Source organism: Anolis sagrei, chromosome 6 (assembly GCF_037176765.1).
Source record: "Anolis sagrei isolate rAnoSag1 chromosome 6, rAnoSag1.mat, whole genome shotgun sequence".
Taxonomy (NCBI): Eukaryota; Metazoa; Chordata; class Lepidosauria; order Squamata; family Dactyloidae; genus Anolis; species Anolis sagrei.
This window is the reverse complement of record NC_090026.1, coordinates 81,562,530-81,584,171: the sequence shown is the minus strand read 5'-3', so window position 1 is coordinate 81,584,171 and position 21,642 is coordinate 81,562,530. Positions and strand designations below refer to the sequence as shown.

At 37.1% G+C, this 21,642-nt stretch overlaps 1 protein-coding gene across 1 annotated transcript in view; it reads right to left on the bottom strand.

Annotated features, from left to right (window-relative positions):
• Window positions 1-7,792: 7,792 nt before the first annotated feature.
• The window catches only part of DYNC1LI1 (dynein cytoplasmic 1 light intermediate chain 1), a 33,975-nt gene continuing 20,125 nt past the window's right edge, over window positions 7,793-21,642 (bottom strand). The window contains exons 5-13 of the mRNA XM_060781864.2: window positions 18,930-19,099; window positions 16,699-16,792; window positions 15,586-15,721; window positions 15,037-15,148; window positions 13,575-13,634; window positions 13,435-13,479; window positions 11,618-11,738; window positions 9,816-9,977; window positions 7,793-8,412 (exon numbers count right to left, since the gene is read on the bottom strand). Coding sequence (XP_060637847.2) covers window positions 8,300-8,412; window positions 9,816-9,977; window positions 11,618-11,738; window positions 13,435-13,479; window positions 13,575-13,634; window positions 15,037-15,148; window positions 15,586-15,721; window positions 16,699-16,792; window positions 18,930-19,099 — 1,013 coding nt within the window. The 3' untranslated portion in view covers window positions 7,793-8,299. The remainder of the gene's footprint in view (window positions 8,413-9,815; window positions 9,978-11,617; window positions 11,739-13,434; window positions 13,480-13,574; window positions 13,635-15,036; window positions 15,149-15,585; window positions 15,722-16,698; window positions 16,793-18,929; window positions 19,100-21,642) is intronic.

The window sequence follows — 21,642 nt, the reverse complement described above, 5'->3', positions numbered from 1 at the left end:
TTTGGCCTTCAACTCCCAGAAATCCCAACAGCTGGTAAACTGGCTGGGATTTGTGGGAGTTGTAGTCCAAAACACCTGTGGCTCACAGGTTGAGAACCACTGAAATAAAGGAACATGAAAAATGGTTGCTTATTGGAATGAAACCTTTGGTAAATAATCTTGGAGATGACGGGTAGAGATCCAAATTGATAATGATCATTGATGACTCTTGTATTGAAATGAAGAAATTACCTACAAAATGGATTAATGGAAACTTGCAAGCGTTCTTCCCATAAACATATAGATAGCAAGAAGTCACATAACTCCAAGTTGTCCAAAGTAGTTTGTCTCTATTTCAAATCTTTGGTATTGCACAAATTCATTGAGGCACCTCAGGTCTGAATATCATTCGCAGTCACCTACTACACTATTGCTACCCATTTGCTTGTTTCTAACCATGCAAATTATCCTGTTCTATTTAATTGAAACCCAAAGTATGGACATTTTCCTGAACAAGCTCTTCAAATGATCAGCCTCAAGGAAATCTAGTTCTACTGCCTTGTTTGACTTTTTAATAGGATACTAGCTGTACCCGCCACATTGCTGTGGCCAACCTTCTCTCCGCCCCTTTTTCTTCTTTCTCTTCTTCTTCCTTCCTTCCTTCCTTCCTTCCTTCCTTCCTTCCTTCCTTCCTTCCTTCCTTCCCTCCCTCCCTCCCTCCCTCTTTCCTTCCTTCCTTCCTTCCTTCCTTCCTTCCTTCCTTCCTTCTCTTCTTCTTCCCTTCCACCCCCCCCCCACCTTTTCTTTCCATTCCAGTTTCTCCCCTTTCTTCCTTCTCTACCTATTTTTCGACTGCAACTCCTGGCAGTCCTCCTGGTTGACCTGTCTTGTCTGTCTGTCTATCTGTCTATCTGTCTGTCTATCTGTCTATCTATCTATATCTAATCTACCTATTTTTCGACTGCAACTCCTGGCGGTCCTCCTGGTTGATCTGTCTGTCTGTCTGTCTGTCTGTCTGTCTGTCTGTCTGTCTGTCTATCTATCTATCTATCTATCTATCTATCTATCTATCTATATCTAATCTATCTATCTGGAGGATTGCTGGGAGTTGCAGTCCAGGAATAGGAAATCGGAAATATGCAGGGATTGGGATGCTCTCAAAGAAATCCAAGGAGAAGAAAGTTTGCAGCTTGGAAGCAGTGCATTTGGATCACCTTCTTCTGCTAAGGGGCCTGGTTTAGGGGATGCTGGGAGCTGTAGTCCAGAAGAGAGTATGGATATGCTATTGTGTGTTTTGTTTGCCGGGGAAGTCATTTTTGCGCATGGAAAGTAGTGTCTTTTTGCTTTTTTGGCTTTTAAGTCCCTTCCACTGTGTTTTTATGAATGATGGTCACTCGTTGGCCTGATAGATGTATAGTGTCCAAATTTGGTGTCAATTCATCCAGTGGTTTTTGAGTTACTTTAATCCCACAAACGAAGATTACATTTTTATTTGGATTATTCAGTCACTCTCCAGTTCTTCCACATGATCACCAAAATCTGATTCCAATTCTATCAAATCTATGTCAGCCACTCACATTAAGTTAATGCAGCCCTATTTACTGCATTGACTAATGTATCTAAATGTTTTGTCTTTTCTTTGCATTTCAAAGATTTATTGGAATAAATTATGTCTTAAATTCATTACTTGTTCCTCCATCTGCCCATTAGACTGCAAATTATTTATTTCATTCAATTAAATTATTCCTAACTTATTATTGCCACTAGACATTGAAGCTACTGAATCACATTGAGCAAAATAAATTACATCACTTAAATTATTGGATTCATTCATTGTACTTAATAAATGCTGACTATTTAACGTTGATTGAATTCCTACATGTAGTTCTTCCCTTACTAATTCTGTAAATATATTACTACTGGAGTAGTATTAAATGGAGAGCCATTATTAAGATGAGAAGCCTGAGCTTCCAGAGATAACTGATTAATTTTATTTGTATTTGTCACTCCTATATTATTAAATTAAGATGTATGGGTTGTTGAAGTTGACTGTCCTTGAGAGGAATGTTCAGTTGGTAGGCATGCCAGATAATTCATAAATTGACTTAAGAGTCCTTGAATTCAAAGAGGCTCTTTTCTCTTTCAAATTGCAGCTCTTGATTGACTGACAAGACCTGTGCATCAAAGTGCATGTCTGCTCACTTAACTGCTTAACTGAACCTGATTGTAAGCTTCCGTACTGCAGGTCCACCCCACTTCTCTGCTGGAATCTGTTTTCAAAATGATAACTAGAAGTCTCTTGAACTCCAAGGACCCACTGCCACTTTTAATGGACTTACACGGTATGATTTTAACTGTAAATTTAGTCTTACTTCTGTCTTTTTCTCCTTATCGCTCTGAAACTGCTCAGTTTCCTTTATGTTTTTCCAACGTTGCCTCCTGCTGAGGAGATCAACCCTCACTTTCACTGGAAGGGTTTATTTTTAATAGCATTTCCGCCCTTGCTTGACAAGTGAATGTTAATATTTGAGACACTACATTGCTCACCCTCCATGATCTGCTGATTCCCAGTCTTGTGAGGGAAATCACTTGATGGATTGTCATTTTGTCGTGGTGAGGGGGCTTCTGTGTTCCAGTGAACCTGCAAGCATAGCCCTCGGAATCATGTGCTCCCAGGATGGTTTCTCTGGGAGGCAGGGCTGCAGGGGAGGAACCAGACCAAACACGATCTTAAGTCCTCAACGGTGGAGCAGGCAGATGATAACCTTCTTCCACCTTCACAACAGCTGTGAAGGCGGAAGAAGGCTGCAACAGACAAGAAGCTACTGGTCATCAGGTTAATTCATGCCACTAGATGGGACCCTAATTCTGTGAATACTGTGTGTTGATCAGTTGAGCACTGACCTCCACACATAAATCAAATTCACACACAAGTGTCTTCCAAGAAAAACAAAACCAACAGAAGTCCCATGGTGATCAGCAAGTGGCAACGGGGACAGAACTGTGAAATCTGGAACTCCCTAGTCACAGTCTGGCACATGGGTAATGGATATAGATTCAGTCACCCTACCTCAAGGTCTGAGGCAGTTGAGTAGTTTGGCAGCTGTATCCACAACTGCACAGCCTTGTTTAGGATCCACTCTGCTCCCCCCAAAAGGAGAAGAGGCTAGAAAAGGTGCCCTAAACACAGTCTTCCTCTCTTATGCCTGACTGGACTGTCACGTCCAGAGGGGTCACCACCCTGCGGCCAAAAAAGAAAAATGAGCTTTGCAACATGGAACGTATGGACACTGTTGGACGACTCAGATAATGAACACCCCAAACGCAGGACTGCTATTATTGCAAGGGAGCTGGGACGCTTTAACATCGACATAACAGCACTTCAGGAGACCGGGAGAACAGGAGAGGGACAGCTGAAGGAAGAAAAAGAAGGCTACACCTTCTTCTGGAAGGGACTGCCTGAAGAAGAACAAAGAATGCACGGAGTTGGCTTTGCTATCAGAAATGACCTAGTGAAGCACCTGACCGAAGCACCCATTGGCATTAACAAACAACTCTCGACTCTCAGAATTGCCCTTACCAAAATCCAGCAGGCAACCAACAGAAGTGCCTATGCACCAACACTAGAGGCTGACGAAGACATCAAAGAATTACTGTCAGATGGACACCATCCTATCAGAGATACCTAAGGAGGGCAAAATCATCCTCCTGGGGGATTTTAATGCAAGAGTTGGATGAGACTTTGACCTGTGGCCAGGGACCATAGGAAAATATGGGGTTGAAAACAGCAACCCAAATGGCATCCTACTTCTCATGAAATGTGCGGAAGACAGTCTCATCACCAACATGCTCTTCTGCCAGAAAAACAAGCTAAGACATCATGGAAGCAGCCCCAGTCAAAACATTGGTACCTCTTACGACTATATGATTATACGTGCCAGAGACCAATGCGCTTCTCACAAGAGCTGTGACAAGATCCTCTGCCATCAACTTCACTGGACTGGCTACATTGTCCGAATGCCCAATCACCATCTCCCAAAGCAGTTACTATACTCCCAACTCAAGAATGGAAAACGGAAGGTTGGTGGACAGGAAAAAAGATGGGCTTAAATCTAACCTTAAAAACTGGCATAGACACCAAGACTGGGAGGCCCTGACCCTAGAGCATTCTAACAGGAGGTCAGTTGTTACCAACAGTGCTGCGGAGTTCGAAGAGGCATGAATGGAGGGAAAAAGAGGAAGGCACGTCAAGCCAACCCTTCTCAAAACTGTCTTCCACCTGGAAATTGATGTGAAAGAACATGCAGATCAAGAATAGGTCTCTAGTCACCTATGGACCCACTGCCAAGGCCCTAAACTTGGAAGGCAAACATACTTGACCACAAGGGATCGCCTATGATGATGATGAGGGAAATAGCAAAATTAAATTAAATCACCTTCCACTTATCACTTTCTCTTCTTGGAAGGCAAGCATGGATCCTCCTTAACTGAGTCCCTTCGGGGAGAGAGGGTGATCCAGAAATAAAGTTTATTATTATTGACTTCCTTAAATTGTTTTGCTTTCTTATTAACTAAATCAGAAGCCATGACCAATGAATGATAGTTAAAGAAAACGAGAACGCTCATCAGGTTGGTAAGGCAGGAATTGGAAAGGAGAGAGGCAGTGGCTATGACTTAGAATCATGTAGAATTGCTTTAATCATGAAAAGTTAACCCACAGGGTTGTTTCTTCAGCTTACCTGTTAATTGTTAATATAGTCATTGCCTCAAGGCTCAACAGTAGAGGAGGAATCCTGAAGGAGACTATTACGCTAAATGAGTGAACTTCCTTCTCTAATTGGACATAGTTACTATATAAGCAAAGAAAATCAAATGTGTGTGGAAATAGGCCATTAGTTGTTTCAGAAAGATCAGATTAATTGTAAAGCATTTCACAGTATCTCTCTAGTATGCGTCAACCATTACTTAAGATTGCCTTGTGACTATCCCTTGAACATAAGTACAACATTCTTTTGGTTGAAATTCTATTGGGACTGGGTTGTTGTAGGTTTTTTCAGGCTATATGGCGATGGTCTAGAGGCATTCTCTCCTGATGTGGGTCGCATCTATTGGGTCCCATCTATTGGGACTTTTTATGCATTTCAAAGAAAATGTCAGTTTGATTGCAAAATATATTAAGGAATGATTTCAAGTAGTTAAGACCTATGCCAAGAAAGAGAGAAAAGATGGTAAATCTGCACCAGGCCTGTATGTCCTGGCAGTTATAAAGGGCCAATATTTTTTTTTACAGAATGTATGCAGGCCACTCTTCCTCCCTCCAAGAAGCAGGCAGCCATTCTCGCAGGGAAGCTTTTTGTAGGCTGCTTCCGACCCATGGGCCATATGTTACGCATTTTACAATTTACCAAGTAATCTGTTAAACTAGTGGTGAGACTCATGCGGATATTATTGGATTGCAAGTCCCAGCAGCCTGTTGTGAGGAATAATAGAAAATTGCAGTGCAACGTCTGGAGGGCGATAGGATTCTGATCCTTAACTGTTTTTGATATACACAATAGAGGGTGAAATTACTTACACATATGATCTCAAATTCTTTTACTCTATGTACACACTTAGGAACACTGAACAGCTAAGTCCCAACCTACCTGAAAAGAGGCTCCTGCCTTTGTATCGCATAGTAATCTTTGATTGTGATCTATTGGACACAAAGCATTTGCAAAATCCAAATGAAGGAATGGAGAATGACATTTTCAGTGACAGTGGCATAATATTCTTTTTCCTTGGAAGCTTCACAACATTCTCTTTCTCTGAAAAGCAGACACAGTACATTCTAAAATTCTATGCTAGATTTCTTTTCTATTTAGCTAGCATTTACTGATCAAAATTTAGTTTCATGTATTTAACACATTTGTATGCTGTCCATTTCAAATTTTCAACTATATCTACATCTTGATCTTCATCTTTCCCATCCTCCTGTTGATACAGAATTGACTTCTATATTGTGTTCATAGTCAAATACTTGTACTGCCTCTTCCTCTTCAAAATATTTTCAGAAACTTTACAACAACGAAGAAATCTGTCTACATTTAACAAACCAGCTATCTTCTAAGAAACATGATGGTATTTAATACATTTGCTGAGTTCAGAAAGATCCATGTATTCTGATAGAACGTATTAAGTGGTATACAGATGTTAGATACAAGCAGCACCCATTTTCTAATTACAATACAAATATAGTAATAGACACTCACAATTTAACCCTAAATAATAATTGAATAGAGAGACATGTCACTCACCTTATCGGTAGAATAACCTCATGCACATCTTAAATGTGCACCAAAATACTCAAATGTTACACACATTTGATTAGAATTGTAGAATTTTGTAGTCTTCTGTAAAGATGTTTCTTGTCAGGTTAAGCATTTTCTCCTCAAATTTAGATCGTAATGCAGCCATAAGCCCAGGTTTCTTCATTTATCAGATACTTGTGGAGTTCCCTTCCCTTTTTGAAATTGTTTTGTTTTACAGAAAGGTTTATAAGCAGCCATTTCAAATTTGCTGTGGAGCCATATGTAAATTCTTATTATTTTTCCCCACTGCTGGGTATAGTCACCATGAAATGAAGAATCATTCAAGAAATTCCATGTATTTTAGAATCAACTAAAATCAACTAAAATGTGGACCAATTGTTAAAATTTGCTTCTTTTAACAATTGGTCCACATACTATATGGTAAATTGCTTTTGAAAGTTCAGAAACTTACAAAAGCATCTTAAGACTACTGACGTCTTTGGGGAAAGGGAATGAAATTGCAGAGGAGACAAGACATGCAAAACAGTAGACACAAAGTATTTCTGTGGATTTCAATTCATGTCATTCCCCATTTATCCGAGACAGCAAAACAAAATATAACAAAAAGAGGGGAGAAATCCTTAACATTGATTTACAGCAGATGCCGAAAATCCGTCACTACGTATATGCTAGTTTGAATTGAAGAAAGCTACAGGCCAGCATATAAAGGGACACAACTGCTTACTTCTAATATAGGCCCAACCTCCTAATAAGACTTTTCTGCTGAGAATTGCTCATCATGATAAAGTATTATGATTTGTGCACAACATTGCACTGGATGTAAACAGAATAATCTTAATTTATAATACTTTCTATATTTTTAAGATCGCTCTCAGAAGTGGTGGTTTAGAGCCAACTGAAAAAGCTGGAAGTGTATTAAAATGCAGTACTGTTAAATGCATTCCTTGAATGAGAAAATACTAGAGAACCATGTAAGAGAATCGTTCCTTAAAATGGAGAAAAATGTTACTTGAACTAGGAATAAACGCTATGTCCCAGAATGTCAACATTTGCACAACCTTTCTAGACTACAACTTATTAAAGAGATGTGTGAAAATCATACTAACATTGTCAAAGGCAAAAACCTATATTCACTTTTATTAAATGTATTGAAAACAGAACTAGATCTATATAAAGAGAATGAATTGCCTGTCCCCACACAAAAGACTGGTAAGGTATGCCGATAAATAAAAAAATAACTTCACAAATGTATCTTTTTGTAAAAATTGAGGGTAACGTTTACTGCATTCTATGTATATCTAATGTTCAGAAAGCCATATCTGTTGGAAGTTTCCATAAAAGTTCTGTTTTCAGTCTGCTAAACCTGAAAATGATATTTAATTTCAGCACTTCAAACCAATTCAGCGGTAAATCCTTCATGTTTTAACAGGTTCTAGTATCACAGTTTAGTTTAAGTAGCTTAATACAGTTTAAATATCAAATGAGATCACCACAGTCTGAAGTCATATTCCAAATGAAGTGTTAAATTTTATTTGAGTTAGTTTATTGATGGTGCACAAAAACAACAGTTGATTGATCTCTTTCCAACAAAACCTAGGAAATCCTCCCCCTTGAGGTTAATTTGTAAAACTGCATTAAACTAAAAAGTTTGGGAGATCAGTATAAATTAAGTGCCCATGTTGCATATCCCCTTTACAACTCTTCAAGCAGCTTTTTTTGCATTACAAATGATTAAGTGGACACTGCCAATTTTACAGAATTACGCTGACTTTTAAACAAAATCCAGATACTTCTGAATGCCACATTGTACTGTGAACAACAGTCTTACACTGGGTGATAACTTTCCATCTGTACAGTTCCCTTTTACAATGTTGGGCAACACAAAAGACATAAACTGCTTGTCCTCCTCTGAAAGTGTTTCAGCTCCCTAGTCCCAGTCACGGAAGGAAGAGGCCGAGGCAAGTTTAAATTATCCCAGAAAATTGAATAAATGGCTATATTTGGTGTCTTCAAGATGCTTCGCCTTCTGTGGGGGATGTCGGTGTGGTTGGGGAGACCAGATCTGGTTTCCGTGAAATTCTGTCCAATTCAGCTTGAACATCTGTTAAGACAGGCTTCTGGCCTATACAGGAAGGATACAACATGTAATGTTTTATGTGACACTTTCCCCTACAAGTATTCACAATCATAGAAGTCAATATGGAGTTGCTATTAAAATCTATAGCAGTATTATAAAGTATAGTTTTAAAAGACTCTATTTAAGGGACTCCAATTCTTCCATGAAAGTGCACATGCATTGAATACCCATGGCAATGTTTCCACATGGAAAACTTTGTGACTTTTTTAATGTAACACTCTGAAATATATTTGCTAACAGTTTCTCCAATGCATTCTCAGGTGGCACGGCCTTAGGCAATATCTAACTACACCTTTGTCCATAATGTGTAGTGATCACAAAAACATATTGTCATAAAAAACCGTTCTATATTTAGAATGTTTCATTTGCCAGAATGGGGGGGGGGGGGGGGGGGAGAGGAATACCTATAGAGGAGAACCAGCTCCCATTTATGAGGGATTTGAGGTCTGAAAGGGAGGAACTATGCAATAATAAGCTTGCAGACATAGGAAAGTGTACACCATCCTTCAGATACACCTAATGGTGCTTTCCTAGTTGTATTTCCCTACCACTTACATTGTTTCAGCAATGCCAACTTTTTCAAGGTAATGCGTAATTCCACCATTAGTTACTGTACAGCACTTATAGCAATAATTTTTTGCAGGATACGTATTTAGTAGCATTAGCTAGATTGCCTCATAGTAGGTTTAAAAGGAAAGTGTCTCTGACTTCAAGTCAGAGGAAGAAGAAAAAAAAAATGTAAACATAGAATTTGTGGTGGTCAAAAGTTTGCCTGTCTCATCTACTATAAAGTTTCTACCCTGAAATCTGCTTCAGACTCTGCAATAAAAGGCTCTCATCTCATTTTCATCAATGCACAGAAGAGACAGTAAGGGAGATTTATCTTAATGCCACATTATGAAAGTAAAAACAGAATCAAATAACAGGATAGAAAGTAGGGATGTTATCTGATTGGAAATTGGGACAAAATGATACTAGTAGTCTTAAAATGCGAAGCAGAAATGATTAAGCTTGACAGTCATCCACTCGTAAATGAGAGCATTCAAATTCAATAGTCACAGACAAGATCAATATAGTACAGTGAAAACCATTCCTGCTAACAATTTACAACATTAAAGTTTCAAGCAGATCCAGCTGTTCTCTCTCTGTCCTACATGTGTCTCTGTTCTAACATCATTATTTAAGATGCTATAAAACTCTCATTTGATTTTAGTGGAAGGACTTTTAAGTTCTATATAGTTTTTCATCTGCTCCAAAGTCCCGTGTGTTCAATAAGATGGTACCCCCTGCCCCTGACAACCACAGAACGCTTGGGGGAAGGGGTGGAAAAGGATGGAACTAAAACCCTCCATTTTATCCCATTATAAAAATCTTGCATACTCATTTACCTGACTTTTTTGCAGATGTTGGCAAGCTGCCGCCGCTTCCACCACCAGTGCCTCCTACTCCTCCAGGACTACCAACACCACTAGGCCCACCAGGCGAGCCTGTCTTCTTACTTAGCAAACTGTTGAAAAAATTAGCCAGGACTCCTTCGCTTGTGGCTCCAGCTAAAAGAAAGTTTAAAACAGGTAAATAATACTAATTAATTCAATTTGGAATCTTTCAATACAAAAGAGGAACTGTACACATAATTGTTGTTGTTGTTATTATTATTCTGCTTTATCTCCCTGAAGGGGACTCAACGTGGCTTAACATGAAAGCATTAGTACACAATTTAAAATATACAAATATGCACACATGAAAACAGAATTAAATATAAACAATATTAAAAACTCAAAGTTAAAAACCATTCAACATATTCAATGCATATTCAAGTTAAAACCATAGCACCTCATGACTTGATCTTAAAAACCTTCATCTTTAAAAGTCTACCTGAATTAAAAAGGTTTTAGACTGCCGTGGAAAGGACAGCAGGGAGGGGGCCATTCTGGCTTCCCTGGGCAGGAAGTTCCAGAGTCGAGGAGCAGCCACCGAGAAGGCCCCCTCTCTTGTTCCCACCAACTAAGCTTGAGATGGAGGTGGGACCGAGAGATGGGCCTCTCATGAAGATCTCAGGGCCTGGCCATTTTCCCATTCCAGAGGTCAGTCAATACTTCAACAGAATCATCTACAAAAGCAACAGGAAAATTCCCAAGAGCTGTCAGGAATCCATCTGGATCCATAAGCCTTCTGAGATGGACCATCTTAATCTGTTTCTCACCCCTGTGGAGGTTTGAAGTCCCAGCGAGTCCAAACCTGACAGGTAATGATCAGTCCAAGACTGTAATAAGTTCCTCCACACCACAATCATCATCATCCCATCCTGCACAGAAAACAAGATCCAAAGTGTGTCCAGCGACATGGGTAGGACCAGATACCACTTGAGACAGGCCCATGGTTGTCATGGAGGCCATGAAGTCCTGAGCCAAACCCGATAAAAGTTTTTTATACAATATAATTTAAGATCCACATGGCCAATTATATCGCATGGTTGTCTTATATACTGAACATTGAAATAACTACTTAACTATCAGATAATTTTTTACTTCTAAGAACTCATAACTAAAAGATCTTCAACTCAAATGTATCGGCCATTTCTCTAAGGATCTTGCATGAGGGTCATTTCACATACAAAGAATAAGAATGTCTATTTTCATCTAGTTAACAAGAACAATGCCCATCCTAAAGAAAAATATATATCCCATAATCTGAAAATTACAGCACTTTTCATTTGAGTATAACATTAGTAAATGTTTTGATTAGTTTAATTTTTTTCATGCCACTAAAGAAATCATCACTAATAACAGCAACCAACACACATTTGGGTATCTCAAATGTTACCCCTGTTTTTGGATATATCTGACTTGCCAATTTCAAAAATGTCACCAGTGTTCCCCTATCTGCTCTAGGTTCTGAGAGACATAACATATGCCATCTACCAGTCATCATCTGCTTGCCCATAAAAAAATCATGATAACCATATCTAAGAAACTAGATCTGATGCAGTCTATCCAATGCAATTCTCTGAATCAGTGCCCAAATAAGCCCAAGAACAGGCCTAAAACCAAGACACCAAGGATTTTTTTTTGTTGGGCTATGTAATCTGTAGAATAATATATCAGAAGATATCTGAACAAGAAACATTTATTACTTATATACAATATGAATCAATATTTAATTTAGAAAAAAAATAATAAATGGTTTTTACCTTTCATACTAGGATCAATTTTTTTGGATCCAGCAGGAATGGGCGTAACACTGGCAACATTGGACGTGACAGATCTGTTTGGTGTCCTGGGAGATCCTCCAGGAACTCTGGGTGAGGTATCCTACATAGGAAGTTGAAATAGTGAGGACCCTTGGACACAGCTGTATAAAATCCACATTGAACTGGATTATATGGGAATGTGGACTCAGATATTCTGAATTATATGGCTGTGTGAAAGGGCCCTGAGCTTCCAAAAAAATATAGAAGGGGAATCTAAGAACTTTCTTTACGCAAAGTGTCATAGGAAGCTAAGTTTAAATTGAAAGGTGATTGGGTAATAAGACATATATTTACAGATTATGCCCTTTACAAAATCAGCAACATACATATGTTTAAAAGAAAATCTGCGTTGCCATATAAATCCCAGTTCATCAGCCAGAACTCATGCTATCCACATAATGAAAAATAATTCCTCCTTTGTGCTACATGGCACAGCTTTTAGCAAGCTTTTGAAAACAACTTTGCTTAGATTTTTCTTTTAAATTTAAGAACATAAGAACAGCCATGCTAGAGCAGACAAAAGACTTATTTATTCCAATGTTCTGTTGTCATAAACAGCCAATTAATTGCCTGTAGCAGTGGTTCCCAACCTTTTTCTGGCCATGCCCCACCTAAGCATCTCTGAAATCCTGATTCCTCCCCGCTCTCTGTAACATATAATTCTTATTATTCAAAAAAAGTACTCAGATTCATGTGATGGAATTGTAAAACGCCATTTACTTGGTTGAACCAAGCTTCCAAAGAACATGGCATCCATGAGAGAGAGAAATAAAAGAATAAAAAGACAGCTGAAGTACTGAGGAAGATATTACTAAGATACTGTTAAAATATAATAATATGAAGTGATATGGGAAAATAGCAAATAAAGCTTCAAAACATACAATAGAGGATTGAAATGAATAAATATAAAATAATTGTAATGGCAGCTTTTTCTGTAATGCTTTGATCATTTAAATTGAGATGAGTGGGGGTGTTTGGAATGAAAGTTGCCTCACTTTTCTGTACTCATGCACTCTCTAGTTCAGTTGTTCTCAACCTATGGGTCCCCAGATATTTTTCACCTACAACTCCCAGAAATCCCAGCCAGTTTACCAGCTGTGAGGATTTCTGGGAGTTGAAGACCAAAACATTTGGGGACCCACAGGAGGAGAACCACTGCTCTAGTTGCTCTCACTACTCTTCTCTGTTAGCAGGCTTTCCCACTCTCCATTGTCCCCAATTGACAGCCATGTACATTCTGATTTTAGTTTTAAAAATGTTTTTGTCACAATATATAGTTACATACTGTATATGAGACTCCTAGAACCATAATAAAAGCAAACAATTCAATGTTAATAACTTCATTCTCAAATTGCCACCCTCCAAAATGAAATTCCGCCCCCCCCCTTTGTCGGGCATATGCTAATTTCCTTTCTTCTGAACATTTTACTTTTAAATTTATACTTTAATTCATTTTTCTGATTGGCTGTCTTAACATTTTCTATTTAGAACTATGATCTACCGAGTTCAGCAAGGCCAAGTAAAGAGATACTGCAAGATTGCACTTCAAAAAAGCAACAGCATTAAGACTTTTAATGCAAGAATCAGAATTATTGGTACACTAACTGTGTGTGAGTATGTGCTTGGCTTCTGCAACCCCATGAATTTCATGGGAATACTCAGAGGTAGTACTTCACCAAAAACAAGTGACCATATTAAAACCCTTATGCTATATCAGTTTGCTATAAATCATTAATATTCAAGCAAGTATGACTAACCACTGGTCTTCCAGCTGCAGTAGGTGGCTGTTTTGCTAACAGGGACTGCAAAAAAAAAGTTGTGAGTAAACGTTAAAAATAAATTTAAATTGAAATAAAATTTAATTCTAGTTTTTTAAAAAAATTAAAATCAGTTATACCTGTTGCTTCATAAGAAATACTTGGTCATCTTCTGCTACTATCTCTTTTTCATGTACAAACTGCAATGAGGAAAAATACTTTAATAAAACTGGAACTAGTATTATAGCTAATATATTGAATAATACATTGTTTAATATTTAACATTATTTATTATTTACTATTCAATAGTGTTTATGAAAGCTAGAAAAAAATTAGAAGTGCCAACACAGGAATCCCCAAAAGAATGCTGTACCAACTATTGTAGTGAGTTCTAGGATATTCTTGGCTGAGGCTTAATCTACACTGCCATATAAAATCCAGATTATGTGCTTTGAACTGGATTATATGAAAGGGAAGACTCATATATTTCAGTTCAAAGCAGATAATATGGATTGTCTGTTTTGATAATATGGATTATATGACAGTGTAGCTCCAGCCAGAGGCTTCTAGAAAGTGGTCCCAAATGCCTGGAGGACCAAAGATTGGGAAACACTACTCTTGAAGAAAACTCAGAGGCTATAGGTAATATATAATGCAGGGTTAGGTCCCCTGTGGCATTTGTTTTGCTGTCTGTGTCCCTATTTAGAAGATTTCACCTCACTTTGAAAAAATGGCTTGTTGTGGAAACAAGGATTTGTGATAAATATTCAGTGGAAACACCTTTTCCCATCATAACTCTTTCAGGAGTGAATTTGTGGTAAATCTTAAGTGGATACCCTGTTTTCATATGATTCTGGTTCTGCATTAAGGGATTCACTTTGCCACTGCATGCTGCTTACGAGGCTTATTTTGCCCATCTCAGACTTATGGGTCTGGGTAATAAATGGATCCTTGGCTTTATCCAGAAGGATCTGGTCATTTGCAATTTAAGTGAAGAGCCAAGATGTTTTTTATCTGGTTTCTAAATGTGAATATTGAAATACAAGACATTCCTCATTTTTCTACTGCAGCCTTGTATATAAGCATGGCCTAACTAAGAATTGCATTCAAGTATGTACGCTATCCCTTCTCAATACAGCAGAGAAACATTACAGTCCATTATGTTAAACTCACCTATATGTTGTTTCCATTATAAAATACATTCAACAATTAATCCAAATTACGGCTTGAACCAAGCTAATGTTTATTATCTTCTTGCAATCTACAACTCTCATACATCTAAATGTGTGATAATTCATGTTTCCAATTCCTTAATTTTTGAAGAATTTCAATTCTTATGGCCAACTCCACATACAAATTGTATCCCTTAATTTCCAGCCCTGCTTTATGAAAAACTGTAAATAAAATATGGCATGCTACAGTAGTGGTTAGTCTTGAAGAGATGTAATTCTTAAATCAGATGTCTCACTGACTTCAAATGACATTTACATCCAAATACATTTGATTGCAACCCAAAAGCATTGCTAGACAGAACACAGGTTTATATGTCTGCCAAGAAGAAGTTGACATTAAAATAATTTTTAATTACTGTAACACCATTACCTTTCTCACTGGAGGCTTTGTAATAATATCCTCAAAACTATCACCAACTTTTAAAGTCTGAAAATTCTCATGTAATATTCCTATTTTCTTCTCATTGTCCCATCCGGCAGGACTGAAAACATAAAAACAGTCAAGATTTAGTTCCCTTTTTATCAAACCCCTTAATGTACAAAGGGTCACCATAATTTAAAACAGAACAAAAAATTCTCCGGAAAGTCTGGAAATGGGCATAGAGATTAAAACATGTTCCTTACATTGTATATGGGGTTTAATTTGAATTGGGAGAAACCATTCATTCAATAGAAAGAAGTTAGGTTTGGGACTGGCAGATCCTTTATCACTTTATTATACAATAGAAAAAGCTGTGAATAGATGGGAAAAGCCAAATAAGTTCTCATTTTCCTCCCACATCTCCCTTAGACAAGTGTCCTATTTCAGTGAATAGAATCCTGAACAGAAGAATACTATAGCCAGATGCTGGGATTGCAGTTAACTTAGAATGGAAAATAATGAGATAAATTCATTGCAGAAATAACCTGAATAACTTACATAAATACAGCATCTTTTTCTACAACAACAGCAGGCATGTTGAAAGGGAATCCATATAATTTCTGGACAATATATTTATACACGAAATCAATATTCTTGTTTTCTTTTACTGAAGTGTAAATAAGTGCTGCACCATCTGAATTATTTGTTAAAGAAAATGTAAAAAGTTTTGCTTTATTATAAATAGCTTTGTGAATGCAGTATTATTTCTTCCTTTTTCCGGTTGCTTGAGAACTCTGGTTGAGTTCCAGTTAACTGAAAGTCTATTGTACATATTCTTACAACAAGGTTGCCAAGGTGAATCATCAGCCAAACATTTTCTAAAGAATTACATACTTCCCAGACACATCCTGACCTATTTGCTACCCTATCCTTAAAGAATGCATTGTATAATAATTATTATTGATTTACTGTCACCATGTTGCTTCAGTCTTAACAAAAACACCGATTACCAAAGAATGGCAAGGGTTTTTTTTCAACTTCCAATATCAATCACAATTGTGAAAAAATAACGTACCATCTCCTCCATCTTGGGCATTGCAATTCTAATATTTCCTTCTGTGAATAAAGAGGTGGGGGTGAAGGGGGAAGGACATTGCAATGGTATGAAGGCCTGGTTGGTAGGACAAATTAGATCTTGGAAATGTCTAAGTACAAAATGAAGGATTTTCTTAGGATCAAAATAACTCAGGGAAAGACAAAGAAATAAAGCAGAAAAGGTAGAGGTCAGAAGCAGCGGCAGCAATGGCAAAACAGAGTAATTGTAGATAGAGGGGAAGGCAGGAAAAAGACTGGCCTATCATGGGCAGTTCCAAACATGGAGATATGGGAAGGTCTTTCTTTTTTCCTGCCTATCTGGAGTGGGAGAAGTTACCCAACATTGTAGGATGTTCCTCTCTTGTCTACTGGGAAATAGGTCAGGGTTTTTAAATGATTTTACATCATGATTTATTATCTTGGCTGTTCCAAAACTGCACATAGTTTTAAGTTCAAATAAAGACATGACCAAGCCAAAGTACTCTTCATTGGAATAGGATGATTTTACAAAGCATCCACAGCACTTTAGAAAAAGTTAACCAGACATTTAAAATAAATTTTATTGATTAAGGATACATTGTAAACAAAACTGTCGGATGTGTGATTGAATGAAGTCGAAGTGCTCGTCTCTGTAATCGTGCTCTTTTTCCAGTAAACTAATTGCATCACACTGCAAAGAAATAAATGTTTTAAATAGTTTTTAAAGTGAATATTATATATGCATAATTTGATCATTACAATTTCAAAGCACAGATGCTATTCAAAAGTAGTGCTGTTTAGCAGTCTGCTTTTGCAGTGCAAACATTCTTAAAAGTAAATCATTATCCGTCAACTATATTCATGTGTTAGTATTTGCTAAAAGAGAGGTTACAACCACTTCTCCCAATTCAGAACCTATTCCAGGATCAATAAAATACATTTAAAACTCATCAATGTCTTGAGGAGGCAGCCCACTTCTTACTTTACTACTTCAAAAAACGGGATCCCTTTATGCTTTTGAACCCATCTAAAATACATTTCAAAACAAGATTTAATGTTTTACATATCATTCCACCTACTATGTAGCACCTCTGAAATGTGTTAAAAGAGTTTTAGATACTCCCCACTTTGGAATTGGTTACAATGACCAGGATCCAAAAACTACTAGGAAATATGCCCAAGGACTTTAAGCATTTTCAGCACTATTTTAAAAAAATTAAATGTTCATTCTGACAAAGTCTAATACACTCTCTCATATTAACATCATCTTGGAAACTGATTTTGACTTTCTGTATGCTTTCAAAAGTAGTTTTCCATGTGAGATATGTTGACAGCTTTTTTTAAAAAAAAACCTTCAAACATAAAGCCTCTTGGGGCACTGAAAATTAACTATGTGATTCTTGGGATTTTAACAATTTACCACTTCACAAGGGAAAATATGAAAACAGATACAAATGAAAGAAACTCATAAACCTTTTATACAGAGTAAAAATAGTTCTAAGCTCTAACAGGTTATAATGGGCTTACAGGCAAATCTTTATTGCATAAACAGATTGATCAGCTATTCAAAATATGGAAATGATTGATAATAAAATAGGCAGAAAAAATTCTGGAACATTTAATTTGGTTATCTAGACTCCTTACCAACCCAACTTTTCTTTTTAATACATTTAACTTGCAAATATTTTTAAAAGGCTCAAAAGTTGCAGTCCTTAACTGACACACCTCATTGTTAAATCTTACTAAACATTATGTACTTATTCCTTAATAAACATATAAAAAAATCAATCACAACCGCACTTACATAGACCAAAAGCAACATCAATGTAGTAACTGAAATGCGTGCCTACATTGTTATATGATTTTATTTCAGAACTCTTTTAAATAGCAGTCCAAAGGCACATACTAAGGTCTCAGAAGCTCAAATGCAGGCTATAGGTTTCTTCCCTACCTAATCCTTGGGTGTTTTTTTTTGTCGCGTCAGGAGCAACCGCTCCTGTTGTGAGAGAATTGGCCGTCTGTAAGGACGTTGCCCAGGGGACGCCTGGATGATTTCTGATGTTTTATCATCCTTGTGGGAGGCTTCTCTCATGTCCCCGCATGAGGAGCTGGAGCTAATAGAGGGAGCACATCCGCCTCTCCCCGGATTCGAACCTGCGACCTGTCGGACTTCAGTCCTGCCGGCACAGGAGTTTAACCCACTGCGCCACAGGGGGCTCCCTTATGCAAATGGTTAAGAACTCAAAATCCCAGTTGACTCAGAATCTTTACAAACACTTAATTCCATCTGCAACCCAAAACTCAAAAAGCTTATCACCAAACAATATTTGTGAAGCCCATTTTATAAAATTCCTTGATAGGTTGAAGAGTATAAGATCACATTATACAAGCGATTCAACATTTAACCTGGCTTTCTAACATAGGTGATAGCATTTATATTTAACACCCTATGTGATCTGATCCTAACAAGAATGCCTTTTCCCTATTGTCCTGTTGTCATTTGGTTTTTTTTTTCTAGACTACAGCAATTCTGTTTTAAGATCTGACAAGTAGGAACACATAGATGAACATTTCCAGAAAGTGATATCAATGTAATTTATAAGTAATAAGGAGTTGGGCAGATTCTGAAATAGTGCTAACATCAGAATTGAAACTATTAAAATAAATGTCTGAACTTTTTTTGTTGAAATAGTTTAACGCTCAACAAAGTGAAAAATGTTCATGCTAATGAACAATTAATATGAACTCCAACAAAAAAAATCCTAAGTAGTTTAACCACATTGTAGATCTTTTAATACGAGTAAAAAAATCTGAAATATGAGACAAACCTTTGTACAAACTACTACTACAGGAATGCCTAAGTTACATGTTAGTGTATCTGCACCCAGTGGTAAAATGACGCTATCATCTTTATCTTCTTGTGATGAAGTATTTCTCCTCTGTGGAGAAGCTGGAAAGTCTTCTCCTGGTTCTGTGTATTCTTGGAAGTCTCTTACCACTGAAATAAAGGCAGAAGAAAAGGTGGATAAGGTTTCTTTCACTGGAAATTACTTTGCTCCTGTAAGAGCTTATATTCATATTAATTAAAATGTGAGTGATTTATCTTTGCTCAGCCGTGTCAAACTAGATCAGTGGTTCTCAACCTGTGGGTCCACAGATGTTTTGGTTTTCAACTTCCAGAAATCCTAACAGCAGATAAACAGACTGGGATTTCTGGGAGTTGTAGGCCAAAACACTTGGGGACCCACAGGTTAAGAACCACTGAACTAGATTCTTCTAAGCCCCTGGTTCCCAACATGGGCGCATACTCCACAGGGAGGCAATTTGATTTTTAAGGGGGGAATTCGGGAATGAGATATGAACAGTGATTTTTTTGCATTTCTTATGGTTCTAGGAGCCTCATATACAATATGTAAATATATATTGTGACACACATTTTTAAAATTAAAATCTTACCATATACTTTTTATTTTATCTCAGAATCTAAGCCTACAAAGTATCTTAAACTGAGATACAAGAAAAAAAATTAAGAAACCTTCTTTCCAATAGGTACGTATTTATGAAATATATAAAACACTCTTACAGACTATACAATATTGACAGAAAAACAAAAAACAAAAACAAAACTAGCCACTCTCTGGGTCAAGATGCAAATTAGAATCAAAGTTCAGTACAGTCTCGCCTATCCAACCTTCACTCATTTAATGTTCTGTATTATCCAACGCATTCTGCCTCCCGCCTGGATCCGATGTTTTGGTGCTAAATTCGGAAATACATAACGTTACCGTGTATTGCACTGCTTTTTCTGTCAATTTGTTGTAAAACATGATGTTTTGGTGCTTAATTTGTAACATCATAATGTAATTTGACGTTTAATAGGCTTTTCCTTAATCCCTCCTTATTATCCAACCTTTTCGCTTATCCAACAATCTGCCACCCTGTTTATGTTGGATAAGCGAGACTCTACTGTACTATTTTTAAAGCAACTTTGGAAAGCTACAATTTGAAGCCGAAAAATGGCAGACAGAGAAATGATTCCTTTGCGTATCCCCTAATTCCTTCATTCTCCCATCACCTCCTTCCAACAATTATTTTCTTTTGGGAAAGAGAGAAAACACATCGAGCACATAATGTGTACAACATTATTCACTTTTTGAGTTACCTATTTCAGCCATCATGATTTTCATTCTAAGACTCTTTTCAGTGGTTAAGGACATTTTTCCACCAGAGTTAGAGAATGGAGGCTATTATCTGCCAATCATCTGAGTTGCTCCTGCAGAATTCTGGGAAATGTAGTTCAGGGCAGAGCTTTTGGACTTCTCAGCTAGAGAGATCCTCAGCTTCCCTAACATTTCTTAGAATTCTGTAGAGCAGATCGAACAAATAGCCTCCCTTCTATAACGCTGGTGGGAAAATGCTTCAAGACTCTGTTCTGACATCAGCTACAATATCCACTGAATTTTAGTGTTTCTATACCCTTTTTTAGGAGGAAGCTTCTGTACCAATATTACTAAGATATTAATGAGAGTCCTGTGAAAATTAAGGAACAGTGACATATACTGTACTAATCAGAAGGGTGGGCTATAATATCATACTCCCCTATAGTCCTACTGAACTCATTTCCCACAGATCTCTTACATATATGTAAAGGGAGTATGAATAACTTGCCCCTCCCTGTTTTGTTAGACTGCAAGTTCCAGCAGCCTTTTTCAGTACAGCCAATGATCAAGAATTCTAAAAGTTGCATGCTCCAACAGCATTTAGAAGCCCCCAGAATTCATACTTTTTCTCTTTATGAGACATTTTTAAAAACTCAAATGAGGAAACACAGGTTCCATATTTTTAGAGTAGTTAATGATCCATGATCTGCTAAAATACCTTACAATGAATTCAAGAATGAGATCCTGCATTTACCACAGTACCAAGAATTCATATAGTATTGTGAAACTACAAAGTAAAGGAAGAATGCACTGAAGCATTACTATGCAAAGTATTAGTTACTGTATTAGAAATGCATTTTAGTAACATGTCTTTGCAGCCATTCAGAACCTACTACACTATTTTCTCTGTAACACAGATCAAAATATTTTAGAACATGTACCTAAGAGATAAAATTATTACAATACTTAATAAGATAAACACAATACATATTCATTATTAAAAATATGTAACTGTTCCATGTACAGACAACCTGAACTTTAAAAGATCACAAAGATTTTATAATGGACTTAGAACTCTTATTTCAAGAGGAAATATTCAACATATGCTAAAACAATATATTTTTGAGACAAATTATAAATAAAAAGCTACATACTAGATATTACAACTATGATAACAAGAATCTAAGCAGTCAACAGAAAGAATTTAATATGTTTTATAAAGTGTATAAGCATATTATACAAATATAATTAACCAACTGATTGTGACAAATATTTCCTTTCGTAAAAGGGATTATCAGTTATAGAAAACCCCTAGACTAAGCTTCGTAACATAAACAGCCTATGAGTGCAATTATACAAATTGCAATTGAATGAGTGCAAT